At 42.1% G+C, this 16,832-nt stretch overlaps 1 protein-coding gene across 3 annotated transcripts in view; it reads left to right on the forward strand.

The window, feature by feature from the left end:
* LOC105260510 (zinc finger protein 474) overlaps positions 1–16,832 on the forward strand; it is a 93,587-nt gene that overhangs the window by 39,677 nt on the left and 37,078 nt on the right. For 2 of the 3 annotated variants that reach the window (XM_045058121.1, XM_045058127.1), the window contains one exon: positions 13,020–14,259. In XM_045058121.1, the coding sequence (XP_044914056.1) occupies positions 13,228–14,259 (1,032 nt within the window). In that variant the 5' untranslated portion in view covers positions 13,020–13,227. Of the gene's footprint in view, positions 1–1,898; positions 1,944–13,019; positions 14,260–16,832 lie in introns of all 3 variants that reach the window. The other variant, XM_045058124.1, reaches the window with a different exon arrangement.

The following is a 16,832-nucleotide window of genomic DNA, read 5'->3' on the forward strand; positions in this document are numbered from 1 at the left end:
GGCTGTTTGTATATTCCAAATTTCGTTTTTGCTTTTCTCATGTTTATGTAGTACATATACACTGGGTTTTAAATGGCTAACCCATAATGGCCATGAACTATTGATGCCATTTAATGGGGTTACACAGAAAGTGTCATTGGTGCAGCATGTTGGGGAATCCTTTTTTGAGCTAGGGCTCTGTAGGGGAGGAAAAAGTTTCTCTACCTTTTTTGGCTCAGTGACGGGGACTGCAAAATACACTGACAAAAGATAGGTTAACAAGATAAAAACAAAGTATATTAACATGCACATTCCACATCCACACGAGAAGACTCAGTGATGAGTAACTCTCCGGCTGGTCAGAGTTTGAAATCTATAAAGAAACTTAAAAAAGAATGATAAATTTGTGGTGAAGTGACAAGACAAAGAAAAAGGGATTTAGGCTTTTAGAGGCAACAAACTATAGGAAGGTAAAATATGGGGGAAACTAATGGAAGATACAGGCTATTTAGTGATGTTGTTACATATCTTCCTCTTGACGCTAGCCTCTGAGCTGACAAGAGTCTAGAGTTGTCTTTGATGAGTTCTGCCCTTCCTGGTTTGGAAAAGAGAGACATCCTTACAAATTTATGTCCTGCTTTTAGGCAAAGAGAGGGAGGGCAGATTGCTTCCCTTATATCTGCTTCTTCCCAGTTGCCTTCACCTCAAAATAATCCATATGCCAATGTGGCATAATCTGATACCCTACAATTCGCAATAGGAAATCACTCTGCAAAACAGAAATGGCTTTTCAGCTCAGAATCCAAACTGGTAGTGACCTTTCCAGCTAGGAAAGGTCCAATTATTTGAGAAGACTGGTTGTGGTCCTGACAACACCATTAAAAAGAGAGAAGGGAACCCTAATCATGTACACAGCACTCCCTTAACAAGAAATGGAGCCAGTCAGCCATGAGCACTTTCTGAAGAAAACAGTCAGTAAAGACTCTACCTGATATAAAAACATGCAGAGGCCAAGACAAAGAATACAGTCAAAGAGAAAAGGGGAGAACAAGCTTGGCATGTGGACAGGAAAGCTGTAGAGAATGCCAAATCTGATAAGATTATTTCACAACCAGTCACACTGGTTGAGGGTCCTCACCAGAGGTACAAAGAGACACTGGACTCTGCTGTCTAATGTTATGTGAATATTTATGCCTTTGTTACCATAGAGTGAACTGGATTATAATTCTCATTCTAGAGGACCACGTGGGGCATCTTATGGCCCCCGGGATAGAATCCCCCCCAGGGCTGTTTCCAGTGGAGACTAGAGCTGGGTGACTCTGAACTGACTATTAAGGTTCTGGGTCATGGTGCAGGCAAAATTAGGGGAAGCAACATTTTTGCAGAAGTCTGCATTCACAATGCTGATCTCTTTCTGTTGTGGTGCTTTAGTTTTCTGTTACTGCTGCAGCAAAATAAAATAAAATTAGCAGGCTAAAACAACCCACATTCACTATCTCATAGTTCCATATGTCAGAAGTCCAACAAGTGTTGCCAAGCTGTGTTCATTTTGGGGAGCCCTTTTTGGAGACCTTGTGTCTCCTTGGTCTCCCAGCTTCTAGAGGCCACACACATTCTTTGGCCACATAGCTTCTTTTTTCCGGGTTGAAGTCAACCTTGGCCAGAAGGGGTGCTTTCTTCTTTGGTTGTCCAAACTCTTTAAGGGAAAGGATTTCCACTTTTGAGGACTTGTCTGATTATATCGGGCTTATCATTTCTAATCCTGCTTTCTCCAGAATATAATAGAATGAAAATATAAGCCACAATCTTGTAGTGGTAAGCATTGAGTCATGTCTCCAGAGCAAATTAGCAGTGGCGTCAACCACGGGACACCCTACCCAACAGCACCTTCTCTTTATTGTGTTGGATTGTTCTTCCAGACTTAAAGTGGAGACAGACAGACAGTGGAAGCAATCAAAGAAAAGGTAAGAAAGCACAGAAGGTGGGGAAAGAGCTTGTTGAAAACACAAGAAAGAGGAAAAATCAACATCCACAGAGTTGACTTTAAATTGAACTCTTCTTTTTACTTTTTTCTTTAAATGTTTGTTTCTTTGTTTTGAGAGAGAGAGAGAGAGAGAGAGAGAGAGAGAGAGAGAGAGAGAGAGAATCCCAAGCAGGCTGCATGCTGTCAGTGCAGAGCCCCAAGCAGGGCTTGATCTCATGAACCTGTGAGATCACTACCTGAGCCGAAGTCAAGAGTCAGATGCTTAACTGACTGAGCCACCCAGGTAATGAGGTTTTGGAATGGTGGGGATCCAGAACCGATCGCCGATAAAGAATTCTTGAGACATCTTTGGTGCAAAAAGGTGATTTTATTAAAGCACGGGGACAGGACCTGTGAGTGGAAGGAGCTGCCCTGCGGTGGTGAAGATAGACTGGTGATATGCTATGGAGCTGGGGGAGATAAAGGCAAAACGGAGGCAAAAGTGGGACTTTGATATGCTAAAGATGACTTCTAAGATACCTGAGCCCTTGATATTGTCAAGCTAAGGTTGTTTTCCCTCTAGTAAGGCATTTACATTATGACAGTAGGGGGTTCCTGGAGAAATATTCTACTTTGTATTTGCCTCAAGTATTTGTCAGTGGGCTGCGTGTTATAAAGAAATTTCATTTTACCTGCCATTTCCTTCTTGCCTTTGTTCCCCACATCACTATAGAGGGGAGGATGACATTAGGGCTCCAGGAAACTGAATCTACAGGTTTCTGGAGATTAGGCTATTGATAACGTTGCCTTTTTCTTGTAATTCATTAAGACATTTGTAAACTCATGGAGACTTGTGTCCTGCATGACTGTGATCTCTATCAGTTTAACCATTTGTTTTCTTTCCTTTCCTTTGTTCTTGGGCAGCCAGGAGTGCTTGAGAAATATCATAGATATCGAACAGGGAGTGGGGGCGGGGGAAGGTGATAGCTTGTGCTTTGCCCTCAGCTTGCCTTATGCTCCCTCATCACAGGTGCCCCTAAATTGAACTCTTCTAATCAAATATGCTGATATTTCTGATCTTCAATGGTCTTCGTTTTGTTCACTAAAGGACAACAAAATAAAGCAGTTGATACACTGACCTTCTTACTGTCTGATAGTTACTACTGGGTGTGGGTGGAAGAAGGCTTTCAGTAAATTTTAAACCACCAACAAAAGTAAACTACAAGCTAAGAAGGTTTGCAAATAAAGAGCTGTCACCACATTTCATGATTGGCCTGGGCTCTGGGAACAGAGAGGATGGACAAGTTCCTCTTAGACACCAGGAGACGCCTTCTAGTGGTTTCCTTCAACAGGGGATATCCCATGTAAGATTCCTGAGCAATGAAAGGTTGTTGTATGAAGGGCTGAACCATCAGGGATCTCAAACCATCTGGCCTGTGAAAGAGTGCTTTGTTCGTGAGTCAGAGATGTCAAATTGACCAACAATAGCTTTTTGATGACTTATTTACATAGGAGGATGGGAAATGCGGGGAGAACAGCAACAAAGAACCCACGTTCAGAAACAGCCTTGAGCCTGTACATAAATCCCTGGGTCTCCAGAGGCATCACCAGGGAAGTCATGCTGAGCATATCAGAAAATAGAGGCGCATTCATGACACACACAGCAGAAACCCAGCCTGCCTCCTGGGCTCGGCCCTGTTTTTGACATTCTTCCCAGGGACTTTCCTCAGAAATAGCTTTGGGTGGAGAGAGCATTGACAAAGGGTGTTGATGTCTGCAATGAATGGTAATGACGATCAATTTAAGTGTCAGCCAGGCTCTGGGAGGCACCGACCTCCCGGAGGTGGGTGGTGCTAAGGCTGTTGCCTGTTGTCTGGTCAATGGGTGATGTGGTTAAGAAAAGGTTCCTCCAGGATACAGTGAAGCCCATCTCTCATCGGCCAAACTCCCCTGGCCAAGTACCTCCTTTCAAAGCCAGCTGTGTTCTTCTTTGTGCTTATTTCCACCTGGACCCACTGAATCCAGTGACTACCCTTCTGATACTACCACTCTGTGGCTTGTAAGTGTGGGCCAAAGATACCACACTGAGGTAGCACACCGAGACAATAAATCATGTACATGAAGACAGTGGGAACTCTGTGCAAACATATCACATGACAGGAGCAACATGACACGTGCATCTAGTTGCAATTTTTAAATAATAAAATGGTATCTGTCGTTTCCCCCCACTGTTTTATCATGATACATCAACTTGAGACCCTTGATGGATATCTGATATCTCATTCTAGGTTGAGAAGGAATTGCCATGCCGTTCTTAAACATTTTCAGTTCAAACTAATTTATAGGTGGTACTTGACAAAAAGGCCAGTTTGTCAGAAAGAAAAAGTGTGCCAGATTCTGTAATCTGCACAAGGAAGCATAATTCTCTTAGGACATATTTCCAGCCCAAATCTTGGAAATCCAGCAATATATTGTTAATGGCTTGTTGATGTTCTTTTGACTGATTCTTTCTTTAGATTAATAACTGAAGCCATCCAACATTCTTCATCTGAGGAATCATTTAACGGTAAATCAAGAATCGTTGGCTTAAGCAGAAGAGTAGCTCTTATTATATCAATGGTAACTAAGTAATTATGGGAGTGCCTCCAAAAAGTTCAGATGGTCTCCAAACACATTTATTGCCTGTTTGTGTCTTTCTTTCTTTCTTTCTTTCTTTCTTTCTTTCTTTCTTTCTTTCTTTCTTTCTCTCTTTTTCTTCTTCTATCATCTCTCCTGTGGCTGATCTAAACACTGGCTGCTTGATTTTTTTTTTTTCTCTCTGAAAGTAGATGCATCATTTCCTATGACCCTCCAATAATGTTTGAAAATTCCTCCTCAGGTCACTGGTTCTTTCTTTTCCCTTTGGATATTCCCTTCTCTCTTAGAAATAAATCTTTCCGCCTCTCTCTGCTGTCATTATGAAGCTTTGTTTCTGAATTTTTACCAATAAATATGTCATGTTTTTAGCAAATATCTCCTATAGAGGAGACTTCAACTGGATTCCCAGTTGACTGAGAACAAGTGCTCCTTGAAGGGATTTTCAAACATTTAGTTGAGGAGGAAGACAGGGGAAAGGGACATTTTATAGCAAGGATCACAAATGGTCAGGAAGTCAAATGCCTTTGAGAATCAAGAATGAACTGCAAATAAATAAATCAAGGGGCTGACGAGAAACTTTGGAAGAGTGAAAACTAGCTGTCTGACCTATAGGCATGGCCTTTATTCCATATGTTTATATTGGTTGTTGCCACATTGGAATGTGGACTCTGTATGGCCAGATCTTCCACTTTCTCAAAGGAAACCAAAATCCTGATTTGTGTGACATCTCCCAATTTTAAAACAATTGCACCCAGTTCAAACATTTTTAACTCTAAGCAGGTCAAAAGGAACTTATCTGTGGGCTGGATTTGGCCTATCAACCCTTTTTAAAAGTCTTGATAAAGAGCTATTTGGAATAGAATAGAAATACTCCAAATTTCAGAAAAGATGGTTTGTATATTTGTCTAATATTCCACAGCCTGACTCCCCCTCCCCCCCTTTTTTTTTTTTTTGCCTACCCTTTGAATTTCTATACATGATAGGATTCTAATGTGATGAGACTGATGGTTTCCATAACCAGTTCTCTACCACTCCAAATGACAATACTACAATTACATGGTCATACCTGTGTGGCATTTGTGACTCGAGTACTCTGTGATTTGGAAACTCAATATAGAGTGAAAATTACAGGCTCAATCTAACAATAGCCTTCATAGGGTGATATTATGAGCCTTAACAACATAAAATGTCCTTACCAAAGGCTCTACTTAGAAGTGTAAAGAGTGTATTTCTCCCATTTTCTGTTTGCATAGCTTTCCCAACACCATAGACTATTATGTCTACACCTGATAATTAGACTGAATGAAGGTGAAGAAACTTACTTCTTGGTTGAAAATGCTTCACAGTGAAGGAAAGACAAGGAAGGGTAAATTTTCATTAACTATTCAAAATCAGCCTGGAAATGCCCACGTGGACAGCCAGATTCCCTTAAAGCCCTATAAACCTCAGGCTAAATAGCTTTTCTGAAAGTGGTTTCATTTTTCACCTTTCCGGTGCTGCTTCTGTCTTTCCCAAAACAGTCCACCCCCAGTTCCCAGTGGCTCTCACCTTAGAATCTTTTGTCATTCACGTGAGAATTATTGAGGACTGCATGTGCTACTGGCCCAGATGCTACACAGAAGGAAGTGCAGAGAATCCGAGTCAGCTGGTCGTCTTTCATCTATGAGTGGGGTCACTGTAATGCGACTCCCTATGTGGCAGTGCTGGCCTTATGGCTGGGCAGTCAGCTGCTGAAGATTATCATATAAAATGAAGAAAAATGCCTAAATGGCGAATTTCTTCTTTTGGTTTAATTCTGTTAGTCACAAATGGAAAAGCAAACATGTTCTAGCTCTTGAAGCACAATGATGGTGGAACCATTACAAAAATAGGTTTTCAGTGGTCTGAATAAGTTGAGGATTGGATGTTAAGATGCATACCGTATGATTTTCTGAGATGCTATGAAAGAACTCATTTGAGTTTATATTAGCTGCAATCCTGAGGTAATGTGCAGCTTGAATATCACAGATTTTTATTACTTATATTCTAAGGGTGGTTATATCAGTCAGGAGACAGAAACCATACCACTTATTTAACTAGAATTTCATAAAAAGATTGTTAACCAGGAATGAAGTTGTTATAGGTAGTAACCAGCAGGGTAAAAAGAGAATGCTACTAAATGAAGGAGGCAACAGCTACCATTCCTAGGGCTGAAGTATCAAAGGAAGAGATTTATTGCCTGTTTGTGTTTTTCTTTCTTTCTTTCTTTCTTTCTTTCTTTCTTTCTTTCTTTCTTTCTTTCTTTCTTTTTCTTCTTCTGTCATCTCTCCTGTGGCTGTGTTTTTCTAGGTTATCAGAACCTAGAAACTTTGAAGAAGTGCCTTATGGAGCTGAAAATTGGATCTTCAAGGAGGAGATACAGAGGGACGCCTGGGTGTCTCAGTCAGTTGGGCATCCAACTTCGGTTCAGGTCATCTCACGGTTCGTGAGTTCAAGCCCCGGCTTGGGCTCTGTGCTGACAGCTCAGAGTCTAGAGCCTGCTTTGGATTCTGTGTCTCCAGTTCTCTCTGCCCCTCCCCTGCTTGAGCTCTGTCTCTCTCAAAAATAAACCTTTAAAAAAAAACAATAACAACAACAACAAAAAACAATGGCCTTCTTGTTCCTTTGAAAGCTCATGGAAAAAATAAGTTTTTATTTTCCTGAAGCAAAATATGTGATTCAACTTTGTTCCCAAAAAAATAATTCTAGGAAAGGGGGATTGTGAACCAATTTCTTCAGAACCACTGGTTCATGTTTACACTTTCAATTTTTTTATTTCTGATTTTCAGGAAAAAGTATATATTTAATAAGTCAGTTTTGGCCCCAAACATGTACTCTCTCAAAAAAAAAAAAATTCTCTCATCAAAAAAGAAGGTCCTGAAGTTAAAATATTGCTATTAGAATTCATTTTGTGCTAGGCCAAAGACATCTATTAAAATACAACTGTATCAATAAATTTCATAATTAAAAAAAAAGGGAAATGCAAATCAAAACCACTCTCAGATATCACCTCATGCCAGTCAGAGTGGCTACAATGAACAAAACAGGAGACTATAGATGCCGGAGAGGATGTGGAGAAATGAAAACCCTGTTGCACTGTTGGTGGGAATGCAAACTGGTGCAGCCACTCTGGAAACCAGTGTGGAGGTTCCTCAAAAAATTAAAAATAGACCTACCCTATGACCCAGTAGTAGCACTGCTAGGAATTTACCCAAGGGATACAGGAGTACTGATGCATAGGGTCACTTGTACCCCAATGCTTATAGCAACACTCTCAACAATAGCCAAATTATGGAAAGAGCCTAAATGTCCATCCAGTGATGAATGGATAAAGAAATTGTGGTTTATATACACAATGGAATACTATGGGGCAATGAGAAAGAATGAAATATGGCCTTTTGTAGCAACATGGATGGAACTGGAGAGTGTTATGCTCAGTGAAATAAGTCATACAGAGAAGGACAGATTCCATATGTTTTCACTCCTATGTGGATCCTGAGAAATTTAACAGAATACCATGGGGGAGGGGAAGGAAAAAAAAATGGTTAGAGAGGGAGGGAGCCAAAACATAAGAGACTCCTAAAAACTGAGAACAAACTGAGGGTTTATGGGGGGTGGGAGGGAGGGGTGGGTGGGTGATGGGTATTGAGGGCACCTGTTGGGATGAGCACTGGGTGTTGTATGGAAGCCAATTTGACAATAAATTTCATAATAAAAAATAAAATAAAATAAAATAAAACTGTATCTCATTAGAATTAGGCTTTAATTATAGATTTCATGCAAGTAGAAAACTATTTAAAAGTGGCTACAATACAAGTAGACATTTATTTCTCTTATGTAAATAAAGACCAAGGGTGACACTCGAGAGTTTTATGGTGGCTCCACCTTTACCAGGAACTCAAGTCCATACATGTCTGTGCTCTGTCATGTCAAGGGTCACGTGAATGTAGTCTGGTCCAAGATGGCTGCTAGTGCTCCAGCCATCACCTCTGTGTTTTAAGCATCAGTATGAAGGAAGGGAAGAGGAGAAGGTTGTGTCTCTTCCTTTCAGAAAGTGTATTTACAAGTCTTACACAATACTGCAAAGGGACCTGCAGACTTACCTGGGAAATCATGTGCTCAGCTAAGAATGGGGGCTCTCTTAATTTGAGGAAGTTGGGCAGAATAACTACTGGTGGGGAAATAGTCATCTTTGCCAGACTGTGGGAGGGATATTATCGCATCAGTCATAAGCCTTGGTGTGAATAAGTCTATCGGCTCCCTTTTGAAAGCTAGATTTCCAAAGGAAGGAAGACTGGCAAGCATTTTAGGGCACCAGGCAGGGGAGAATGGAGCCTGCTGAATGAGGTGGATGGAAGATATTAAAGACAAACCTCCTCTATTTTACAATTTTGCTCAGAGCCAGCATCAGCTCAACTCCATCTTTCTTATTTATTCGTTTGTACATTTAAAGAATTTGGATTCTATACTAACAGGGAAGGGGTTATGCATCACTTATATTTATTTTGTTTCAAAAGACTACACTTTAAAAAAAAAGATTTAATTCTTGGGTTGTGCTCTTTCCCCTCTTTTATAGGGAAACACCTTCTTATGCCAAGATAGGTTTGGATTTCCATGGTTATTATATTCATCTTTGTCAGTGTGTCCCTCCCTTCCTGTGAACCCCAAAGGGCATGGAAAAATGGCATCATATCGATAAAATGTGATGCCTTCCAAGGCATTCCTTGAATATCCTATGTGCAAATATGGTCAAAATGAATAATTCAGACCAACTGGAGTGAACATTTCTCCACGGCTGCTTGGGGTAAAGCTGGCTGGCTTTGCAAAGTAGTTCTCTTTATAAACTAGCAACATTGCTTAATGATGTGACTGCATGGCAAGCCAATTTCTTAAGTGATTCAAGAATATACATTTAGTATTTTCCACTCATTTGGCCCTTAGAACTAACATATAGGGGAAAGCATCTGGCCATGCTACACCTTGTCAGAATCGCTGACGGAAACTTCCTAAGTTTCTCCATTTGACCCCGCCAGTCCCCAAAATTTCACTGGCTTCCAGCTACCTCCTCTTTCCTTTTTTGATACCTTTAATCACAATAAGACAGAAATTTCAGGAGGACATTGAGGGAGGAAAGAGATGGTAAAAAGAAAGAAAGAAAGAAAGAAAGAAAAGAAAAGAAAGATACAGTTAGGAATTTGATGATGCTCTCAAGTTTGCTCCAAAGTATCTCCAGTGCAAACATGTCCACTTGCAGAAAGATCCATCTCTAATCAAAATGGTGAAGTGGCTGCAAAGAGAACACCTCTGGCCTCTTGGGGCAGCCTTTGCTTTCCCCCTGCACTCACTGTCCCCCAACTACCCCTCCCCCATCCCCACGCCTGTGTGGTAATGTGGATTTCTTTCAGGGATGTTGGTGAGATTAGGAAAAAGATCCGTATTGCATATCATGCAGGGGGAAAATGTCATCGAGAAAGCCAGTTCCAGCAAAATAAAATGACCCCTGTTGGTTCAGGAAAAATACTGTCCCCAGTATCCCCAGTCTCTCTCTCCTGCTTTTTCCATCTCCAAGGCTTCACCTCCTCCCTTTTCTCTCTTCCTTCTCCTAAAGGGCAACATAAAGCCTGGTGAAAGCTTAGTTACCTTCCCATGAGACATATGAATTGTACATTAAAACAGGGAAGAAGCTCAGTGGGTGGAATGTTCAGCAGAGTGAATCATGGAAAGAGCCGACTCCTGGAGCCAAAGGGAGCTGGCGTTGGTCCCCAGTTCTGTCACTTCAACACTGACTGTCTTGGGCAAGTTACTTGCCTTTTCTGAGTCACAGGGTCTTCAGTTTATAAAACTGAAACAATACCTGCCTCCTCATTTGAGAATTGATTGAAATTATGTGTGTAAAAATTAGTGCACTATCTGATGCCTAGTTGGTGTTCAGTATTAGTTCTTTTACCTGATCATAAAGAGACGGGAATTGTTGAGGCAAGTTATGGGGCCTTCCCAGTATTCTGATTGGCTGGGAGCTGTGTGGGGGGTGGGGGGAAGGGAGAGAGAGAGAAAGAAAAGATAGAGATTGTGAGCAAGCTTAGGGGGAGTAAGGTTATTTAATTGCATTGATTTTTCCTGCCTCCTTAAGTCCTTTTGTTGTCTGCAACTTCCGGGTATGAAGGAAAATGGAAAATGAAAACAAGGGGTCCTTGTTGTCAAGGACCTGGATACTGGTCCAACAAGATACTGGAACCAACCGAAGCAATGGTTTGGGGTGATTTCCCCCATAAGCCGATAAAATTGTACTAGATTCCTTGTGGGTTTTTCTTAATTTTTTAAAAATTTTTATTTATTTTTGAAAGAGAGAGAGAGAGACAGAGAACATGAGTGGGGAAGGGACAGAGAGAGAAGGAGACACAGAATCTGAAGCAGACTCCAGGCTCTGAGCTGTCAGCACAGAGCCCAACTCGGGGCTCGAGTTCTTGAAATGAGAGATCATGACCTGAGAGATCATGACCTGAGCCAAAGTTGGACGCTCGACCAACGAAGCCACCCAGACGCCCCTATTCCTTGTGTTTTTTTAGATCCACTTTCTTTTTTGGACGGTGCCAATCAGGTGACACATTTTGTTTCTCTGAGGTTCATTTTCTGTGCTGGCTACTCTGGGGCCAACACATTCTTTTGTCACGTGTTAATATCACTGTCTGAGGATCTGTCCAAATGACAGATAGCTTTGTTTTCTGTGCCAGAACCAATCCGATAGTCTTAAGTGCAAAGATTCAGACCTTCCTTGGCACCAAAATACAGGAACTAGGCATAGGTCTCCCAGCTTTTTTTGTCCCGTAGCAAATGCAATGCCCAACCAGTGTTTTGACATGACCAGAAGGCTGTCCTTGTGCTGTGTGGACCCAGGCTTCTGCTATGTCTACAGGGTCCAGCCTCAGATCAACTGCTGCTTTCTTCATGGTTGGGAGTGGGTAATACCCACAGAGCCAGACCTGAGTCACCCTTCCAGAAATGCAGAAGGCCCTAAGACTTCCGACAGCAATCTTTCCTGGGGTTTAGACAATAATCTTCCCCCTGGGTGAAACTGACTCATACTTTTCCCCAAGGTAAAAATTCTTTAGCCTTTTGCCCGTGATGTTTGGGAAAATCATGAGCCATGTTTTTATAAAAATTATTTGGAAGACAGATAGATAACATCTATTATAATATATCATATAATCATATACAGTTATTTGTAACAATAAATTAATGATTAATATTGATAATTAAAATAATTTAAATTAAATTTAAAATCATTTAAAATAATAAATTATACATATAATGTAATATATAGTATAATGTATAAATATAAAGTATATTTGTATATAATAATAGATATCTGTATTATCTATCTTCCATATTATGGTTATTATATATTACATATAATAATATATGTAACTATAATATATAAATAGATATTTATCTAATTGTATATTATCTGTATTATCTAATCTTTATTATCCATATTATCCATCTGTATAGATATAGATACGATAGAGATAGGGATAATACAAGGAAATGAGTTCAATAGCTATAAAAAGAACATCAAGCAAAATTTCAACCTGTCCATCGCAGGGGAGATCTACAGAGATTTTACCAAGAAGGGTAAAGGCCTGGGTGGCATTCTTGGCTTGACATACATGGCCACAATTTATCCATATTCCATTCCCACAATAAAGAAAAGTGGAAACCTGGTAGGTTATAAGAAGTTTGCCCACTCTGGGGGCTTTCCTGATAATTCTCATAATATTCACTGTTGAACTACTCTGGCAGGAGCTCTTGACCTTAGGCTCATGAGCACTCATTAAGTCTGGCATATTACTATGTCTCGAATATAACATATATCATGACCAAAAATATTTGATAAATTATTTCAACAAAATTAGTTTCACTGGTAATAGTAAGAATTTTATTTTTGGCTTTTAAAATGATTATTCTGAGAAGAGGTTCATAGGCTTCAGAGAATTATCAAAAGGATTCATGGCACTAAAAAGCTGTGAATCCCTAAAGGAGTGGAAGAAAGTCTTTTTATATTACCCACAGCTTCATTAATCTCATTGTCACGGTTGCTGGTTCTATCTTCCGTGGTCTCACCACCATGCCCCTGTGGGTGTGTGCCCTGTGTGTCTGTGATACACTGTAACTGTTGATCTTTCTTTGGACAGAACACTTCTTTATACAGTAAAATTCATAATGGAAATTTTCTTCAAATTTATTTCAAAATGTATTGAACAAATCTTATCTGCCAGTTACTCTGCTAGCCAAAGAGGATACTAGGTCCAAAAAAAAAAAAAAATTACTGTTCTTTGTCACCTTACAATCTAAGGGGGATGTGTGTTTGTGTGTGTGTGTGTGTGTGTGTGTAATAACTTCTTGATTTATGTTTTCCCCCCAGATCTTGGAAGCATCTGAGGTTTAATGAGGACTTTCCAGCATTCCAGACTGCTGCCCTGCAATGAAGCTCTGAGTCATGGTCTTTGGGGCTAAGGTATTGGCAACAATGTGGAACCCCAGGACAGCCAACCTGACTAACCTTCGCTGTAACCAGGATCCCAAAAGGGGTCTGGCATGAAATCAGAGCATAGAGAAAGACTTGCTTGTTAATGGAAACAGGAAAGAAAAAAAGGGTTTCCAACAAATTGCAACAGACTTTCCACCATTCTAAAGAACCCACCTTCCTTATCGACCAAGCCGTTCTATCTAGTGACTCCCATTCCAGCCTTTTGCCAGAAACAGAGCATGTCAATCCTGCTGGAAAAATAAAGATAGGACCTCTGACAAGACCTGGAACAGTGATACTCTCAAAACGGTCCAGTAGGAGAATTATGTCAGAAAGTCCGCACAGCCCCCCTGTGATACCATCCCGCAGGCCTGGATTCCGGGTGTGCTATATCTGTGGCCGAGAATTTGGCTCCCAATCAATTGCCATTCACGAACCCCAGTGCTTGGAGAAGTGGCGTATTGAAAACAGCAAGTTGCCCAAACACCTGCGGAGGCCAGAACCCTCCAAACCACAGCCTCTCAGGGGCAGTGGGTCCTACAATCTTCAGGCCGTGAACGAAGCAGCGTTTCAAAGTTCCCAGGCTCAGCTGCTGCCCTGTGAATCCTGTGGCCGCACATTCTTGCCAGATCGTCGTCTTGTTCACCAGAGGAGCTGCAAGCCGAAGGATGAGGGGCCCAGAGCACCAAACCCCAACCGTTTTGATGATCCGACTGGTGCCAGGAAAGCTGCTGGTGGCATCCCAGCCCGACCAAAGACTCTCATCTGCTACATTTGTGGTAGGGAATTTGGCACTCTGTCCCTTCCTATTCATGAGCCCAAATGCCTAGAAAAGTGGCAAATAGAAAACGACCGGCTCCCCAGGGAGCTCCGCCGACCACTCCCACGGAAGCCTCAGCCCCTTCCAACTGGACAGTCCAACCAAGAGGAGCCAAGTCAAGCTCAGCTGGTGCCCTGTGCAAATTGCGGCCGGACCTTTGCCCCAGACCGCCTTCTGGTACACCAGAGAAGCTGTAGGGTTCAACCAAGTGCACCAAAAATTCAGAATTTGACCTTAGGGAGGAAAGGTGGCCTGAAAGAGTCCACGAATTCCAAGCAGCAAAGGAACATGGCAGTGCCCACTGTGACTGATAAGGTAACTCATGCCACGTGAGATGCATTGAGTGGACCTGGGGGTATATTCTGCCTCCAGGGGAGGGAGAGAAAACGATCCCCAGGATGCCCCACTCCTAGGATGTTTTCTTTTTTTTTTTTTTTTAATTTTTTTTAACATTTATTTATTTTTGAGACAGAGAGAGACAGAGCATGAACAGGGGAGGGGCAGAGAGAGAGGGAGACACAGAATCCGAAACAGGCTCCAGGCTCTGAGTGGTCAGCACAGAGCCCGACGCGAGGCTGGAACTCACGCACCGTGAGATCATGACCTGAGCCGAAGTCGGACGCTCAACCGACCGAGCCACCCAGGCGTCCCGGATGTTTTCTTTCCGTGACTTATTTCTGCCTCCCTGCAGCCTGTCCGACCCCAGGGGCTGTATCTCTGATGGCCAAGTAGATGCGAGAACATCCCCACCTGGTGGAGTTATAGTCCTTTTCCGCTCTGCCTAAAGAAAGAGAGATGGATGTCTTTCTTCCCTGATTCCTCATCCCAAGAATCCTTGGGAGAGACTGTTATTTGAAAATGAGTCATTAATGCTGTGTCTACATTGCAGAGATATAATCCCCATTCCAACGGCCCATATTTATGACCGGTTTATTTTAGTCATCTACCTTAGGAATTCATTTTTGGCAATGCGGGGTTATGCTGAGTTTATCTTGCTAAAATAGAATCTGTGTCAAAAGCCCCAAATGACTTTAGCAACAATTAAACACTGGAGCACTTGCAGAAATAGACGTGCTCTTCAAATACAGCATGTTTTTCTTTGAACACTCACACGATTGTAATATGTAGGAGATTAACTCCAGGGGAGTCTCCAAAGCAACGAGGTGTGGGTTCATGGTTCTGGGAAGGGTTTAGCTCCCATTGATGCTCTGTACGCTGTATTTGGGTTGGATACGAGACTCTGCTCCCCACTTGGGCAACTGGGAATAAGCATGAGCCCATGGGCCCCCAACCTCTATGGTGAAGTATTGTTTACCTGAAGTGTCAGTGTCAGCCGGAATTGGGGAAGAATGTGTGTGGCCCCCCACGCAGCATGGTCCATGTGCTGCCCTTAAGCCCAGGAGTGGGTATACTGTTCTGTGTCATACCTTGCAGAATCTCAAATCATGAGAAATAGGAAGTGGTCAAAATTTTTTCTCCATGGCTTGGTACTAAAACACCCCACCTCTGCAAGGATTCTTTTTTTTTTTTTTTTTTTCAAGTAGGCTCCACACCCAGATTCGGACTAGAACTCATGACCCTGAGATCAAAAGTCACATTCTTTACTGACCGAACCAGCCAGGTGCCCCTGCAGGGACTCTTTAAATGGACTGTTTGGGGAAACTGAGGTTACCCAAGCTATCATAAAGGATTCAACCAGAAGGATTGGGGGGTGGGGGAGTGGAGAAGGCAGCCTTTATTTTTAATGCAACTTTTCTTGCTTACTTTTTTTTTTATTGCATTATATTGGCAAACTTCTAGTACTTTTCCATAACTTTCGTGTTTAAAATGAAATTATTAGAAACTTACTGGTTTACAAGTTTCCAAGACAATGATTCTAAAGCCAAAGGGTCAGACTAAGAGATGCCGAGCAAGTTTTCCAGTGAACATTGAAGAAAGAAAGGCTAGTTTCTGTGCTGAAATCAAAACCCAAGCTCTTTAAGTGTGGCATGGGCTGCAGGCTGGTCTCATAAACATGATCTGTTTTTCCCATCTTCTAGCTGTTGCTTTTATTCCAGAACGTGTGGGGTCTGGATTCAGAGAACACAAGAATCTGTGTTTCAGGGCCACAACTCAGAAAGTCCATGAGCTCTCTGATTTGCAGCCCTGTTTCCTGATTGTGTGCATTTGCTTCCCGTGGTCTCAGTACAGATCTCAAGATAGGGAAGAGTGTGGTCAGGAATCCTGTGCTTGTTGTAACACATACTCTGTGCCAACAGGCTAAGCACAGCGTGTTCTCAGTCAGTCACGACTGCTAAACGAGGCTGGCCTGGGCCCACGGCTTCACAGGAAGACACCTCCTGACTCACCCAGTCATCCGGAGGGGAGATGTCAGAAGGAGAGGTCAGCAATGGCCCTCGGTGACTTGTGCATTTAGATCAAAGTAGGGGGAGTCCGTCACAACAAGGGCATCTGGAGGATGTGGCTCTGTCACAGTGTAACCAACCCGGCTCCCGGACCTGAGAGGGCGCGTGTCAGTGAAAAACTGGCACCCATTGCTGTCAGATGTGTGCTGGCCCATTCGGGGACCACACAGGCATTAGTGGAGGGCATGGGGAGGTCATCCAACATAGGGTCCCTTTAGCTGCCAGACTTAAAGCAAGCTTGCGTTAATTAAAATGGAGAAAATGGGTAGGCTTCAGAGAGGCGTAAGATCTCTTGGAGCATTGGACTTTACTTCTTCCCTAGAAGAGATATTTGCCATTCCACAGTGCTTTCAACAGGAAACCTCTCCCGGGTAGTGTGGTTTTCTCTTTGGGTTACGATTTGATCCTGTTCTATTGCTGTTTTTCTTTCTCTGTGTCATTTAAAATTTAGATAGTACAGCTTCCTTGTATCATTTAAAGTTG

This window comes from Felis catus, chromosome A1 (genome assembly GCF_018350175.1).
Source record: "Felis catus isolate Fca126 chromosome A1, F.catus_Fca126_mat1.0, whole genome shotgun sequence".
NCBI classification, from domain to species: domain Eukaryota; kingdom Metazoa; phylum Chordata; class Mammalia; order Carnivora; family Felidae; genus Felis; species Felis catus.